This window comes from Pieris rapae, chromosome 11 (genome assembly GCF_905147795.1).
Source record: "Pieris rapae chromosome 11, ilPieRapa1.1, whole genome shotgun sequence".
In the NCBI taxonomy this organism is placed as follows: Eukaryota; Metazoa; Arthropoda; class Insecta; order Lepidoptera; family Pieridae; genus Pieris; species Pieris rapae.
Genome location: NC_059519.1, coordinates 2600320 through 2618532, shown reverse-complemented (window position 1 = coordinate 2618532; position 18213 = coordinate 2600320). Strand labels below are relative to the sequence as shown.

The following is an 18213-nucleotide window of genomic DNA, read 5'->3' as shown; positions in this document are numbered from 1 at the left end:
TTTAATAACATTGTGGCCACGAGTAATATGAGACTGTTATTACTTGGGATAAGTCATAAATTTAATTTGTCTTCTAAGAAAGTAATGAAAGTGCTCGTAATGATAGTTCTAGATTAAACTTTAGGATTGCCTTTATGGAAAGGTATTAGCTTTTATGGTGCTTAGTACTTAGTAGATGCTAGACGTGATTGACATATAAATAGAAAATTTCTTACCAATAAAGTAAATAATTATCCACTGGCGCTACAACCATATATCAGGTCTTGGCCATAGATTGCATCTGTTTATTGGATAATTTTTACTTTATAGACAAGTTTTTTGAGCTTTCTGTCTGACACTTGTAATTTATTTAGATTTGACGAAGGATTCCATCCAGATGACATAAAATTATTTGTATTTCTTCACCATACGAGCGACTGTTAGAAAACCATTGCTGCCAGGGACCGAATCTAACACCTCAGGGATGTGAGTCAGACCACTAGACCTATGCTGCATATAAAAATAAAAGAAAAGATTTTTAAATTATTGCGATTACTGCAAAGTACTGCCTGTGTCTGTTACCATATTTATTATATTATTAGCTGCCCCCGCGAACTTCTTTACGCCTTAATATGTATTTTACTTAACCTACCTTTATTTTATACTTTTCCATTTTTAATTATTATTATTCTTATAGATTTAGAAAATTGTAAATATATTTGTGTGAACTAAAAAAAATATTGATTAGTTTAGATTATTATAGGATGTAGGATAATATTGTAAATACAGTATATTTGTGTATTGGAAACAAATCTTTCTTCAAAGGAAAATGAAAATTGAATTTTTCACTCCACTTTCCTTCAAGGAATAAAAAAATACTCAAGCCGTCTTCGACTATTAGCAACATATTTTACGATTCATTTTTATTTAAATAACTATTTTTGAGGATTACATTTATAATTAAAGTTCTTTAAAATATTACTGCATTATTTTACGTAAAAATTTATAAGCGATAAAGGACAATGCACTGACACAGACTACATCAATAAACAAAATCATTTTTTTATCACTATATAACCTATCTTAAAACTAATAAACGTCAATATGCAGTGAGAAATTATTTACATATTATATTAAACTTCATTAGTATTTATCAGCTATATTATTTTTATTCAATCAGTAAACACAGCGGAGCTTCATCGCTATTTCCGAGATTTCATAAAACTCGACTGAGTTTACGAACGCGTTTATGTGCCTGTGACGTGTTCGGTTCATTTCCTTTTTATTTTGTTTTTAAAATTTTCAGATAAAAAGGATTTAGTACACATATTTATTATTAGGAATTGAATTAGATTACTGGTGATCGTGACTGAAAAAGTATTTTGACAATTAGTTATCTATATGAGTTTGACTTGTCGCTTTAATTATTTAGAATTTCTTGTCATCTTGATGAAAAAAAAATAAAAAACAAATCATTTATTCCAATTAGACCACCTAAAATGGCACTTTCAAACGTTAAAAAAAAAGATGATTCTTGTTGCCCCTTCCAGAAGGTAGTTTCGTGTGGAGAAGAATGGGAAAAGATACTTCACACTTACTCTTTTAAAATAATCAAACTCGTTTAAGAATCTTTTTCTGAAACACTGATCAATATTTATATGATTAACCCTTAACTTTCATATGGAGTATCAAACAAATAATAACAAATAATTGGCGGCATCTGCTTTATTGGTAACATTTATTTTTAAATAAACGTATGTGATTTATTTAATCCTTTTGATGAATTATTAAGTTTTACTACTAATAAGTATTTAGGTCAACCATCAGTCCCTTCTTGAACCGAACAGCTACCGTAGTGTATTGAAAGAAAATATTGTAACTGCTATTCCACACAACGCAAGCATTCTAATGCTGTATTTTTAACATTCACGTTGACTGAACTATCTCAAGGAAAATATTAAACAGAGATAAACGTAGATTGTTTTAACCGTAACATTATATATATTTTGTTTAAATCCAGAAGTATTTGTATATGCAATCGTGCATTTCTAAAGTCGTAGAAGTTTCTGAATGTATGTGACATACATTATGTATGGGTATTTATATATGTTTGTAAGGTTTACAAAACTTTGTAAAAGGTAATTTACAGTTTATAGCGTTTTTATTCCAAATACAGCGGTATGTAGACCAATTAACAAACGTTTTTCAGGCCATTTTTAAAACAGTTACTAAAATCTGAAGGCGGAAAGTCAGATTTAGTACCTCGATTTATGTATGAAAATATATCATCTAAAATCAAATTAAATATTTTGTTTGTAATATGGTTCAATAAAAATAGCATTAAATTAACGAATGGCTGTTGTCATACAACGAAATTCCGAACACAGATTATAATGAATAAAAGAAATGTTGTGGAACTTTGTTCTTGTTTTGCAGAAAAATAATCACGAAGAGAACAAATTTGTGAGCAATTTAAATACTTTATTATTAAGTCGATTGGGGATACCAGTTTTTCACGCAATTTCCCCGACACAATTTGTTCTGTTTTTGGCTGATTGTTAAAAATACACTAATGATACTTGTGGCGAGAATAATGTACTATTTTGTACAAGGAGGTTTTATTAAAAATTTAAACCATAGTAGGAATTGACACACAATACGATGAGAGGCTTTATCTCATAGGTTTATTGGTTACCCTTTCGACTGTAGATCAAGAGGTCTCGGGTTCAAATTCTGGATGAGGTCAATAATATTAAGATGACATTTTTGGGAACCGAAATAGTAATAGGGAGAATTAGTTGGTGGTGTTAGTGCGATATCTGAACCTGTGAATCACACTTATACATATGTCCCGTCTAAATACATATTAAAATCGATCTAGTTAATTTTATGTCCAGTGAACTTGACCCGTAAACCTGATTATTTTTTTCAGACTCAAGAGAGATATAATCCGACTTTATGAGTCCCATTACAGTGGTTAGGTAAGTCCTTGTAATTTAAAGGGCGAATGGCGTTTATCGTGAGAAAGTGATGAAGTACGGGTAGGGTTTTACGCACATCTAAGTCTAGAGTGTAATGATTCCTATTCAGAAAAAGTTACTTCAATAAAAGTAAATTTGAGGTGTTTGAATTTGGTTAATAAAGTTGATTTTTATTTATTTAGTTTTATCAAATGTTTTGTGGTTTTAGTATATATTTGTAAAGTGTGTAAATAAATATTAATCATCGAAATTTGTAAACCTTGTTTTGCTGGATAAGTGTGGAGCGCAAGTAACTGTTTACAAAAGGTCTGAAAAAGATCTTTCGCCACTGCAGTTGGTAACACTAATTGTCGAAAAAAAATCTTGATAGTATCTCCACATCGCGAACATACATGAAATATTAAAACTTTTTATTTTAATTGCAACTAAACCCTTGGGGTGTTCTGGCAGAAATATAATTCTCGGCGATGATATTAGATTTAAAAAAAATGCGGCAAATGAACGCATTCTTCTGCAAAGGTTTCTCCTGAATTGGTTATTTGGTAGATGTTTTTGAAGCTTTGTCACATTTTTAGTACTGAAGAAGAATCGATCTTTATCTAATTTTGATACTAAAATTTGCCATCTGCTTGTAGATCCAGTTCGCAGTTCATTCAGTGCTTTGTCCGAGACAACACTAGTTGACATATGCAGGGGATGATGCTAGCGAAAACGCGATTTCTGCGCGCCCCAGAATTTTTCCAGAAGATTCCCCGGGATCGTCGGCCCCAAGGCTGCAGCCTACTTAACCTTAGGGTTAAGGTCTCTGGGCTGATAGTACCGATGACCCTAGGGTCATCAGCCCAGTAAAAGCTAGATGCTTTTCTCACTTAATGAAAAAGTATCGCTAACAGTACACTGCCACATAGACAACATTTTTTTAATTTGTTTTAATTTTCTTATGAAGTGTGAAGTTGCAAATAATATATATGATTATAAAATTAAATTATATTTGTCTTTTTTAAATCCCATGATAGGAATAGCAAATCAGTAAATGTGAAGTCTATTTACATATATAACTATGACCATATTAATATGGGTGAAGCCACAGCACAGGTAACTGACTAAACTTAGAATAGGTATAATAATTTTCTTCGAAAGGCGGACACTTAAACACAAATATCTCTCTGTTTTATTAATTTCTCCCGTTTATTGCAAAAGTTTCATTCTGATCATATCTTAGCTATAAAATAAAAAGTGTATATAATATTGTAACTTCGTAACGAAAATTGAATAAGCCTCTAGGCTTTTAAGAAGGCATGTCTTACATACTTTTTTAAAAACGTTAATATGTACACACTATCTCGTATTTTAAAGCACTAATGGTTTAATCAATAATGATGCGGCAAACCAAGACCTCATGAAACGTAAACGTCGTTAGAAGCGTGGATTTATCACCTTGACAATAAAAAAACAAACGCATAAAGCCTTTCCCAAGAACTATAAAGTACTTTGCTCAAACGAACAGGTTTCGTCACGATGTTTTCAGTCATATTATGAAAAATGAAAATCCATTGGAGTTTCAACGCATTAGTTGAAAGAAATTACTACAACTTTAATAATTTTATTTTATTTAATTCACACCATATAACACAGTAATGAACTTGTCATTACCGATATTGCTAACTTTCACTAATATTATTATTGTAATTTCCTACTATGTGTTAATATTGTTACGAGCTAGGGGATCGGATAGAAACTGCCGTCGATTTCTTCAAGGGTTTATTTCAATAAAATCTACGAGGAATTCGTGTACACCAATATCTGGAAATTACGCACAGAAAAGCACTAATAACACACACAATGAAACACTGTCACTAATCACTTAAAACACTCAGTACTTTATCACTGGTTCGCACTTATTCGCACTTTTTCTCTTCGCTGTTTATCGCTTGGAATCGCATTCAAAACTGAACTGAGTGGTCGCGTTTTGGCTCGCTTATATATCCCTAGGAAGAATCTCGAACGATGTTTCCGATGTTTACGAGAACTTTCTAGGCGGGAGCGCTACTGAGTAGCGATCGCCTAATTCTAGAACGCGCGTACTTGCTATCTCTTTCGCACACTGCTACGTGCTTGTCGTACGGCGTTCTAGAGTTCTCGGTCTAGCTTCGAGAAGGTTCTTATCTTTTCTCTCTTTCGCGTGTCAAACAGTGCTTGTCCCACACCTAGAAAATTCGTTCTAGAATATTCCTTCATCGAAGGTGGTGATTCAGTTTTAAGTTGTCATTATACATTCAAAAGTTAAAGACGTGTTTCTCTAATTGATCCGCCGGCACTAGCAAAATTAAACCCGACACTAGCAAAACTAAACCTTGCGACCTCACCATATGGTCGACTTCGAGCCACATAAAAATTGTATCTATTGTAATAACATTGTATCGAGAACCGGTTTCAGCAAACAAAAGAACTGCATTCCTGAGCGAAGCGAGCGCCCGGTTGAAGCTAAGTGTAATTTAAAAGACAAATAACTTTTGAATAACTGTGAATTAGAACGTGCAAGTGACTTTAAAGTGATTAAATAATGGCAAATGTGGAACAATTGTTAAATGTACTTGAAAATAATACCGAACTATTAAAAAAGACTCAAATAAACATTAAAAAATGTGCAAAGGCTAGACTTACAAAAGGTTATTTACGAACACGGATGGAGTGTATAGAAAGTTACTGGAACACTTATAAAAGTGCACATTTAGATTTAATAAAAATTACGCCGCGTGAACAAAAGTCAATTTTACCATATTTTGTCAATGAGGATTATTATTTGATTGAGGATTTATATTTATGTATGGTATCTGACATCAAGGATATGTTAGAAGGTCTTGAAATTCAAAGAGGACAACAATCCTGTATTCAGGGGGACGGTTCCACTGTAGTCGAATACAACGTACAATCCCAGGTTCGACTCCCACACATTGAATTACCTACTTTTTCGGGTAATTATGAGGATTGGCCGTCTTACAAAGATATTTTCGCTGCACTGGTACATGACAACACGTCACTATGTAATGTTCAAAAACTACATTATTTGAAATGCAGCATAACAGGTGAAGCAGCGACTTTATTGAAGCACATTCCAGTAACCAGCGCCAACTACATTCAAGCATGGGGAACGCTGAACCATCGATATGGGAACGAGCGTCTAATAGTGAATGCATTGTTGAAGCGACTTTTTGCCCAGAAGAAATGTACCAGCCAAGCCGCAACACCACTGAAATCTCTACTCGACACCACCAACGAAGTATTACAAAGTCTAAAAAATTTGGAGGTGTCGACGGAGTCTTGGGATCCAGTAATTATATTTCTGGTCGCACAGAAGTTGGACCCAGAATCTCAGAAGGAGTGGGAACAAAATTCTTACTCAGAGAACTCTCAGGATTTGTCGACTTGGAGGGATCTGCGCAAGTTTTTGGAGGCAAAGTTCAGAACATTGGAATTAGTCAATTCCACCACTACTTCAAAGCTTGCCAAGGAACGAGTCCTTCACGTTATAGCCACAGAAAGACCAAAACAAAGAAATTGTGCTTTATGTACAGATGCGCACACGTTATGCCATTGTAACGTATTCACCAAGATGTCACCAAACGAACGTAGAGAACATGTTAAAACAAACAAGCTCTGTTTCAACTGCCTCGGGGTTGGACATTCGGTGTTTAGGTGCCGTTTGCCAACATCATGCCGTGTATGTAAGAGACGTCACCACACTCTTCTACATCTATCTAACTACGGGGAGGCATCGGCTTCTCATGTTGTAGCTAATCAACCGATGTCATCCAATCAAGCAAATGTAGAAGAAAAGGAAGTTCAAGCAATGGTTGCGTCACACTATCACGCAGGGCGGAAACAGACAATTTCACTATTAGCCACTGCAATTGTAATTTTAAAGAATGAACGTGGATATACTACTACATTGAAGGCGCTAATAGACTCAGGATCTCAAGCATGTTTTATAAGTGAGAAGGCAACTCAGATCCTGAAACTACAGAAGAGAGCAGTAGATCTTATCGTGTCTGGACTTGAGTCCACGAAGGTTAGAGTGAGGCATGAAGTTAATGTTAATGTATCATCACGATGGAACAATTTCATTTTACCTATTAAAGCCTACGTGATGACGAAGCCCTTAACCTCTAACATACATTCGGGCACAATAATAAGAAGAGATTGGCCGCACCTTGCTGGCATTCAACTGGCAGATGAAACATATTCCGCATCCTGTAACATTGATCTGCTGTTGGGTGTCAATGAGTATGTAAACATTATGAAGAAGGGATTAATCAAAGGTCCACCAGGTACACCATGCGCACAAGATACATACCTGGGATGGATCCTTATGGGTGGAATTGACATCAAGGTCAATCATGAGCAATCCTTAACGGTCATGAAACAAGAAGTTGATATAGAAGATTTACTGAAAACAATATGGGAAGTTGATGAAGATACGAAAAGAAACCTAACACAAAACGAACAGTTATGTGAAGATATATACACTAAGACACAGAAGCGAGATAAATGTGGAAGATACGTTGTCAAATTACCATTCAACATTGAAGAACCTAAATCAACAGACGGAAACACGAGAGAAATAGCAATGAAAAGACTAATGCAATTAGAAAGAAGGTTCAATCAAAATAAAGAATTAAAGCAAGAATATAAGAAAGTAATTCAAGACTACATAGATCTAAAACATATCGAAGAAATACCTAAAGAAGAAATAAATAATAAATCAGTCTACCTACCTCACCATGCCGTGATCCGTAATGATAAAGAAACTACGAAGACTCGTGTCGTATTTGACGCCTCGTGCAAGGGCTCTAACGGTGTCTCTCTCAATGACGAACTGTTGACGGGTCCTGTACTGCAAGACGATCTGAGAAACCTGATAATGAGGTGGAGAACTCACGCCATTTGTTTTGTTGCTGATATCCAGAAAATGTACCGTATGATATGGGTTGACCAAGAAGACACAGATTATCAAAGAATTTTGTGGAGAAACGACCAATCTGAAGAAGTTAAAGACTACAGATTGTTGACTGTTACATTTGGAACAGCTGCTGCTCCCTATCTCGCCGTAAGAACCCTTATGAAATTGGCAGAAGATGAAGGCGACCGGTATCCAGAAGCTGCCAAGATATTGCGTGAAGATTTCTACGTGGATGACGTAATGTCTGGAAGTGACAGTCTGCAACAAGCAATAAAGAATAGTCAAGATCTTAGAGAACTTCTTCATTTGGGCGGATTTGAACTAAAGAAATGGTCGTCCAATAGCCGAGAATTCTTGGAAACAGTTGATCCTAGCAATAGATCGTCTAATGCTAATCTGGAACTAAAGATTGATGGAACAATAAAGGCACTTGGCGTACAATGGAATTTAGGAAAAGACAGATTCGAGTACAATTTAAACTTACCTTCAATCAATGAAGTGATCACGAAGCGAAGCATTCTGTCTGACATCCAAAAGCTGTTTGACCCACTCGGCTGGATTGCGCCTAGCATCGTTCTGACAAAAATACTAATGCAAGAACTATGGCTGGAAAAGATAACCTGGGACGATGCATTGAATTCAAAAATAGCCAGCAAGTGGACCACATTGCGATCTGACCTTGAACATGTGAATGGAATCTACATAGAAAGATGGGTAGGTACGACGTGCGCCAACAGAGAGTCCATCGAACTCCACGGTTTCAGCGATGCATCCATCCAAGCATATAGCGCTGTAGTATATTGCAGAGTGACGTACCCAGACGGTACGAACAAAACGACGCTTATCGCAGCAAGAACAAGAGTGGCTCCATTGAAGACAATATCATTACCTCGTTTGGAGCTCTGCGGCGCGTTGTTACTCTCAAGATTGCTTAAGCAAGTTGGTCAAGCAATGAGAATACCTGCAACTCAAATTTATGCTTGGACAGATTCGTCCATTGTCCTGGCATGGTTATTTGGAGAGCCAAACAACTGGAAGGTGTTTGTGGCAAACAGAGTTGTTGAGATTACAACCAATGTATCTTGCAGTCAGTGGTATCACGTTCAAACTCAAGATAATCCAGCTGATGTTGGTTCCAGGGGGATGCTAGTAGAAAATCTTAAAAAGTGTGATTTATGGTGGCATGGGCCAGACTGGTTACAACAATCGAAGATACAGTTCACTCAACCCAACATAATACAAACAGATATTGAAAGGAAAAATAATAAAATACAAAATTATAAAATAACTTACAACAAAAATGAACAAGAGAAGAGACTACTCACACAATTTGAAGAATTTGATACACTATTAGAGCTACTTAGAACAATCACATACTGCCGAAGATTCCTGAAACAAAAAACATTAAAGGACAGAATAGATAGTAAAATCACGACTGAAGAACTACACATGTCGATGCAAATCTGTATAAAAAGAGCACAAGAAGAAGAATTTACAGAAGATATAGATTCGTTAAAAACAAAGAAAAGAGTTAAGAAAACAAGCAAACTAAAAGCACTAGATCCTTACCTTGACAAAGATGGAACCCTTAAGGTGGGCGGTCGGCTCAGGAACTCTGAACTAGCTAATGAAGTGAAGCACCCAACCATTTTGGGTCACGCAAGTAGACTTACCTATTTAGTGGTCGCAGAAGCACATTTGAAGACGCTGCATGGAGGAGTGCAATTGATGATCACTTACCTTCGATCGAAATACTGGATACTCCGCGCGAAGTCTCTAGTAAAGCAGTGTATCCATCGATGCTTAATATGTGCCAAACATGGGGCTAGAGTGAAAACACAATTGATGGGAGACTTACCAAGTTTTCGGGTAAAACCTGCTCGGCCATTCCTTAACTCCGGTGTCGACTTTGCGGGACCAATTCAAATTTTAATAAAAAAAGGCAGAGGAGCCCATACTGGCAAGGCGTACATAGCTATTTTTGTATGTATGTCCACGAAGGCGATCCACTTGGAGTTGGTTGGTGATCTGACTTCAGCTGCATTTATTGGTGCCTTTAAACGATTTTGCGCGAGAAGAGGCAGATGTACAAACATGTGGAGTGATCAGGGAAGAAACTTTGTTGGTGCTAACAAAAAGCTAGTTGAAGCCTGGAAGGAAGCTCGCCTTCAATTTGATGGAGAAATAAGTGAATTACTTGCTAATGATGGAACACAATGGCACTTCATCCCAGCCTACTCCCCAAATTTTGGAAATTTATGGGAGACGGGTGTGAAATCTATTAAGCACCATCTACGAAGAATCCTTAACACTAACCTTACCTTTGAAGAGCTTACTACGGTTCTCTGTGAAATTGAAGCGTGCTTGAACTCGAGACCGCTGTGCCCGCAGGAAGACAGCACGTTGGAACCATTAACTCCGGGTCATTTTCTGATAACCGAAGCCCCTGTAACCGTGCCTGATGTGAATCTGAAAGACGCTCAAATAAGCAACCTAACACGTTGGCAATATACACAAAAACTGCTGAACGACTTCTGGTCAAGATGGCAAAAAGAATACTTGACGCGGCTGCAACAAAGACCGAAATGGTTAAAACGTGAAGACGAATTCAGGATAGGAGACATTGTCCTCATAAAACAGGACAATTTGCCACCAGGAAAGTGGCTTATGGGACGAATAACCGACAAGCATCCTGGCCCTGATGGTCTTACCAGAGTCTATAGTGTAAAGAATGGAGATCATATAACAAAGAGATGCGTAACCAAACTATGCGCGTTGCCCATCGAAATCGATTAGTGCTATATAGTTGATAACATTTATTATTTTACTATTGTTCTTGTATAAATTCTTTCTGACGCATCATATGCCTATACATAATAACTTAATGATTGTTGTAGAAGCAAACTCAAAACATGTGATTAATTACAGATAAATTTTGTTAATCTTGCTTATTTTGAAAGGACTTTAGTAGTCCTTTGGTGGGCGGCTTATGGTGATTCAGTTTTAAGTTGTCATTATACATTCAAAAGTTAAAGACGTGTTTCTCTAATTGATCCGCCGGCACTAGCAAAATTAAACCCGACACTAGCAAAACTAAACCTTGCGACCTCACCAGAAGGGCTATAACCAGGCCTGAAAACGCCTGAAAACGGGTCTGCTGAAAAGTGTACCATTCGTCTATACGTGTTCTGAAACCGACTGAAAAAATGTTTCAGCCTCCTGAAAGCTACGGCAACATTATGTAAATTTCGATCTTCTAATATGTGATTGACCCTCTCCTGAAACGGTCATAAATCATATTTCAGCCTGCTGGAAAGTTCTCTAATTAGTGGTAAAATCTAAAAACATTGCAGTTGACCCGTCTTCGTAACAATATATTCTTTTTTTGCGACTGAGGCGCAACCTAGCTGACGTGTTCTCTGGCAGAATGACCAGCGCTGTAGAAAATTCTGCTCCTCAGCATAATGCTGAGCCAGGGTCATTTACAGCCACAGCACACACGCATTACATGCTTGAGACAAACCGAATGGGAAAAGGAAAATAATAATATACCTCTCATTATATCTTTTATTTAATTTTTTTCTTTGATTACTGCTATTTTGTGTGTGTATGTGTGTGTGTTTTTTAATAAATAATATGTCTATGTCTAATTAACGGTTAATTTATTTTTATAACGGGGCAAATGGATTCACCCAATGTTAAGTTAAACGCCGCCCATGGACACTAACAATGTCACAGGGCTTGCGAGTAGTTTGCCAGCCTTTTCAGAAATGGTATGTAAATAAATTATATAAAAAAACATTTTATACTATCGTTTTCCAATAATTTTACCTATCCGGCACAAATCATTTTTTACATGGCAATGATTGTTCGCGTACATGCTTAATGTTCATGCAGGTTTAGCTGTAGTTAATTCTTGTTAGCACAGAATATCTATGGCTGCAAAGGCGTTTGTGTTTATGGATTCCCGATATGTTTAATGAGGCAAGTGAAGACGAGGGTTGACGGACAGGTCCATCCTGTGCCAATTGCGGAGCAAATGGATCTCCAGAATTTTCTCATTCTTTTACGTTATAACAAAAACCTGTTTTTTTTTGTATATTTTGAAAATGGCTGTAAAAGGTATCAAAAGCTGGATAGTAATCCTTTTGCAGTCCAATGGACAGATATTATTAAAACATTTTTACATTTAAATGTGAATGAGAAATCGAAACGAAAATATTTTAAACGCAGTTTGTATTCGCCGTAAAAATATCAGTGAATTGGGCCCAACAATTTCAATTTGCATCTTTCATACGGATGTCCAAAGAAACTTTTAGTTAATATTAAATTTAAAAAGGTCTAAATTTTTGTTCGTCGTCTATTGAGCTTTTTGACGTTCATTACTCGACATAGTTATAGTGTGGCCTTAAGTTTCAGTACGGCTGGCACCACTTTTTTTTATTTAACAGAAGGCTCTAAAAAACTAAACTCTCCTGATGTTAAGTCATACGGCACCCATGGACACTCTCAATGCCAGAGGGCTCGTGAGTGCGTTGCCGGCCGTTTAAGAATTGGTACGCTCGTTTCTTGAAGGCCCCTTAGTCGAATTGGTTCGGAAATACTTCAGTGGTACTTATTTGCATCCAAACATTTTTGCTACAATATCTAATCGGTATATGGCATTTCATTTGTAAAGAAAATTCCTGCTTGTTGAAAAGGCTTAATCGAATGTATGAAAATAATTAGAAAAACAAAATTGGCATTAAAAATATTATGTTATTTGTTTATCTAAATCTTATCGTATAAACTAATTAAAATCTAAATATAAACCGATATAGATTTATATAGGGCTTAAACAGTTTGAAAATAGTTTAATTGGCCTTGGTTATTAAAAGAAATAACGAAGGTGACAAGACTCACGTTCGTTAATCTCGAACGGTAAAGGCGTGTATCAGGCGGCGACTGATTACCTACTCGCCTATTAGATTGACAGATGATAATGAACCAGATACAGAAATATGAATAGGCTGTAGCATCACTGACTTTTGAAAGAATAAGTCACTTTAAAACCATACATGGCTAAACCTGTTAAGCCTATCCATAAAATATTATTGAATTTTAAGCTGGAAATCGCGATTGGCACAAGTCCAAGTCGATACAGAACAATCCAGTAAGGTGCTCTACTTACTGCGCAATAACTATTAGGTACGTCATTCTTGTACCAAGATAATATAGTACTGGATGTGTCTTTTTCATTTTTCTTAATAAATCCTTTTTAAAGACGAAAAACAACAAAAATAATTCGAAATTCAAAAACGTAAAACTAATAATTTTAGTCGCAATTCATTTTGCATACATGTTAGTAAGAGAATGGCAGCTTAAGTGAATTATGGGAAGGACGCAGTTTGTATAAAAAGTAAATTAGGTCCAAACATTGACTTGATATTTTGTCGTTTGTCTGTTTATATTTTGTTTAATTTCTAGTGCTTTCATACTTAAAAATACAAAATGAACTAATTCAGATTTTGTAGGAATTGAAAATAACAAAGAACTCAAATTTTGAACCAGAAGGCAGTAAAAAACCTTAGACCGCCTTATGCCGCACCAGAAGATTGACATATTATAATTTATTTAATATTGTCATTCACGTTAGTACGTGGGTAATACTGAAAATGATTAAAACTGGCCAGTTAGAAACATAGGTAATGAAAACTTTTTGAATTTCAAATTTTAGAACTCTCTAATGTGAATTGGCGGCAAATCTGAAACTCTTGTTACAAGTAAAAATGAACCTAACGCGAGAAAACTTGGGCTTACTCAACAAAAACGCTATGATAAGCTGCGATTTGCAATTCCTAATGAAGCCTTAATCTTAATATTGCACCACTATGTAGGTACAATTGGTTTAACGAGTTTAACTATCTATATCGTATAACTTTTCATTATCTAAACATTGTCAGTTATCTAGGTTATCAAGGTTATATTTTGGTTTGATCGTTAAAAATAGCTTTTATAATTTATTAATATTAAAATCCGTATATTACACGTTATCTAGTAACGTAAGTCTACGTTCAATAGCGATTATATTGACTGGCGATTATCTTATATTACCTGCTTATATTATTCATTCGTTCATGCGCAATAGAAGATTCTTTCATTGTGTAAGTGTTCTCTTGAAAAGTTTTGTCAATATATTGATGTAGGCATTTAAACTTCAAGAAATAAAATGTGGACGGAAAACATCCTTACGTTCTAAAAAAAATTTAAATGGTTTTCAAAGTATTAGCAAAAAATAGCAACTTTTGAAGAAGAAGCTATTCGCGTGGATGTGGCTGGCCGTCTTAAAAATAATATTTTTTAAATTACCTAAGGACTTATTTTGACCAGATTATAAGTCCAATCTGATGCAAAACTTAAGTTCAACCTCTTAGTCAAGTCAGTGAGAATGCTAAGAAAAAATTCTACCCGGTACCGAAATGTTATCATCAATTTTATCGCGCCGTACCAACACATATTATGTATTTGTAATTTAACTGAACACGGAAATCGGCTTTATAAAAATGTACAGAAGTTTAAGCCTAAAGGGTACGTATTACATTTTCTTTTAAAATTCCGCGCCCGAAACGAAAAATCCAAAATGGCGCTCTTGCTTGCAGAACAATAACGAATGAAGCGTGATCCGGATTAAGGCGGCAAATTGCGTTAGTTCTGTTCAATGCAGATAGAAATGGGAGCTTTGAGCACTAAACTCTTTCCGTGTCATCAAGCGCCTTTGTGATTTATGGGTAAATTTTAAAAATAGAAGCATTTTAAGACGGATCATAGATATTTTTTGTGGTTTGCTTTTAAAATAATGTAGACAGGTTGTACGATAGCCAGATACAACTGCTACGCCAATAGCCGTAACCCGGCTGATAATTATGTATCATAAATATAATAATAATGGATGGCATTTATTGACGCACTTTTATATGAGTTGATTTAAAGCAAGGATTACCATAAAAATTTTATTTATTGTGTAGAGTGAATGCGTAGTATATTTATAAAAGTTATCTATTATAAACTACACAATTACATAAGCTTAAGATAAGAAACGTAAGACATATCTTTGACATATTTAAATGATTTTAATTTTTGTTTTATTATACTGGCTCGATTAATTATGGTATATTCAAAGACTTCTTGTTTAGTCTTCCGTAAAATACCTTTAAAATTATTATTTATTTCTAATTTTTTCAAACTATGTAAATTTTTTTTAACCAATTAGTATGAAATTCATCCATTGATTTTATATTGAATTTTTAGAAAACTTTCGACCGAGAGAACTTTTTTTTTAATAAATATCGGTGGCGCTACAGCCTCTTTTAGGTCCTGTTCTCAGATTTCTGAATCTGTTTCATGATCATTTTAAAATCTAATAGGCAAGTAGGTGATCAGCCTCCAGTGAATGACACCTGTCGTCGACTTTTTGAGTCTAAGACATGTCGGTTTTCTCACGATGTTTTACTTCACCGTTCGAGCAAATGTTAAATGCGCACATAGAAAGAAAGTCCATTGGTGCACAGCCCGGGTCGGAACCTACGACCTCAGGTATGAGAGTCGCACGCTGAAGCCACTAGGGCAACACTGCTCAACTTTTTTTTTTAAATTATCTGAAATTCTCCGTACGGAATAAACGTTTTTCTTCAACCAGTATAAAGGGTTCTTTGCTTTACATTCGACGGAAGTCTCATATCTTATTATCTCCAATCCTTTGGGATAGCCGTTTGTTTCCGAAATGTAGGTAAATTCTATGAATATTGTATTCTTTTTTGTTACTATAGAGGGTGGCTTGGGACTTTTATACTTTTACGTCGAGTTTTGTAATACGTACACTGTCATTTGTTGTTCATCTGTGCATTAGGTAACGTCAGGAGCGAATCAATTTAAAGGCTTTTTGGGCTACAGCCCAGGACTCCGTGGATACGAAGGGCCCCAGCCTCTATTGAAAACAATAGGCGATATTTTTAATTTAAAAAATATCTGAAATTTTAAAAATTCCTATCATAATATTGGAATTCCTGATTTCAATCAACTCATGTGCGATGGGCGTCTATGGAATGGAACGGGCAATTCAGCGTAACAGCATATGGGTCACGTATATATTGAGACACAAAGAATATTTAAAAATTTAACAGACCATTGGTAATATGCATATAATCCTTAGTAAAAATAAATAGGTGGCGCAACGATATTTTTACGTTCATTTCTTTGATAGTGTGTTTTTTTTAATTATAAATATATTAATATTTAATGCGAAAAGTTCATCAAGGTAGAAAGGCCACAAATGCATGGCAAAGATTAAAATTCAAACAACAACTGTTATGTCCATGGGAAAAATGGTAACCATGGTAACAATCACAGTATTATAAATGCACGCTCTGTATAAAGATCAAGTCTCTTCAGTACTCTTTACACGCCAGGAATAAAGGCGCGAGCAGAATCTATTAATTATACAATATGGATTTTGTCGTTTCATACTCCTTAAATATCAATATTGTTGAAAGATGACACTTAATCTTTACGTCACAATGATAAATTTAAAAAAATGACGCACATAAAAAATTGAGTCCAAAATTAAATATTTGTTTGGTTCGTATACGTAAAAATACCTTTCATACAATTGATATTGTAAATGTAACCGACACGGAACATTTAGAATGATATATGCGTATATCGGTATCAAGTTACCATACTTAATCACGACTGATATAGTTTTAGTGCGATAAATAATAGCACCATAACTTATCGACAGTTATATTCGATATTAATCTCTAAATATATCGTAAATTCAATTAACTGCCAGTGTTAGATTGGAATAACATACATCATCATTATATTATACAATAATATTCTAAGCTTAAGTTTAAGAGGTAATCCAAAAAATGCTGATATTCTTTTTAAAATGTATTTTACCGAACAAGAAAAACCTTCTCTAGAGGCGTTAATTAACAATGTTTTTAGCAATACTAAGTATATGTTTCAAAATATTGACAAAAAAATTGACATTTGAAGAATTTTGCTCCATGGTTTTCCTATGCATAGAGCAACTATTTATATATTTTTTTTCAAGATTTACCAAAGAACTTAGAGACGAGTAACATTACAGTTGTTTATAACACTCAAGCACAACGCCTGTAATTAGCTGGGCTTGTAGCTTGTGCTTTGTTCCATCCAAAGGACACTTAGTTTTTGACAGTTTAGAAGTCCTCTCTATGCAGCTTCATGACTTCATACATACTGCTGAAACTCGACACTGTTTAGAAGTGTTAAGCAGTCAGCGTAATTAATAATTCAAACTTACACTACATTAGAAAAATGTTTAGTTTAGATGTCTTAATTGTCTATGTATTGTTCATGTGGTATGTACTGTCGTGTATTATTTTTGTAATTTATTCATAAGAAATCTTACGACTGTTCTAAAATTTTTATAATGAATTTATCATCCACAGAGGACTTAATATTAATAACGTTTATCACTACTATAAAATATACAGTATTTACAATTTTCTACCCAATATAATAATAAAAAAAATTAAAAAAATTGAAACAAATTTAAAAAGTTAGGTCCTGGTGGCAGCGTGCACATTTAACGCTTTCTATTTCCTCGTTGTATGTGGCTTATTGGTTGAGCGAGAAAAGCCTCACTTGGGTCACTGATACTATCCTCTAGGCGCTACCTTAAAATTTTAATTAATAAGAAATTGTTTCACCAGGACTGATTCATTCAATCACAACATACCTTTATTAATACTGAATCGTTTCAGTTTGGCCTCACGTACGCGTGGTCACCTCAAAGTTTGTTACATTTTTTAAGTTTCTGCCAAAGTTTGTATAGAAATTTATTTCAGAGTCGTGAGGCGGTTTTTCGGAAAACTTTTGGGACCTTCATTTAAGAGCGGACAGTTTGTTGGTTATTTTTGACGTGACGTTAAAAGTTAAGCTAAATTACTCGTATGAAATAGGTAAACCGCACTAAATAGTTGAAGAATAATTTAATTTCAACTTTACAATCATTGTAAAAGCTTTACTATAATTGCCTAATTACTACGTTTAATAACGGAATAATATACAAATTTTTGCTATAAAAATACGTAAAAAAATGCTATTTTCGTCCCAGATTAGATTCCTTTACAAACCCTATAACCATTGTTAGCAAAATGTATCGAAATATCGAATTTAATGCTTTTACAAGGCATAAGTACAAACATTAACCTATAAATACGGCCATAAAGACGCCTAGAAGTCTCTTTATAATCTTTTTTATTACCA

The 18213-nt window shown here is 34.9% G+C and overlaps 1 protein-coding gene across 1 annotated transcript; it reads left to right on the top strand.

Moving 5' to 3' along the window:
* The first annotated feature begins 5216 nt into the window (after positions 1–5216).
* On the top strand, positions 5217–11028 carry LOC110999373. The gene has a single exon (XM_045630160.1). The coding sequence runs from the start codon at positions 5788–5790 to the stop codon at positions 10714–10716; it is 4929 nt and encodes a 1642-aa protein (XP_045486116.1). The 5' UTR covers positions 5217–5787; the 3' UTR covers positions 10717–11028.
* Positions 11029–18213: the final 7185 nt, after the last annotated feature.

Bases quoted from the DNA above. Each gene is read 5' to 3' on its own strand.
- LOC110999373 (XM_045630160.1), top strand. From the start codon at position 5,788: ATGGTATCTGACATCAAGGATATGTTAGAAGGTCTTGAAATTCAAAGA.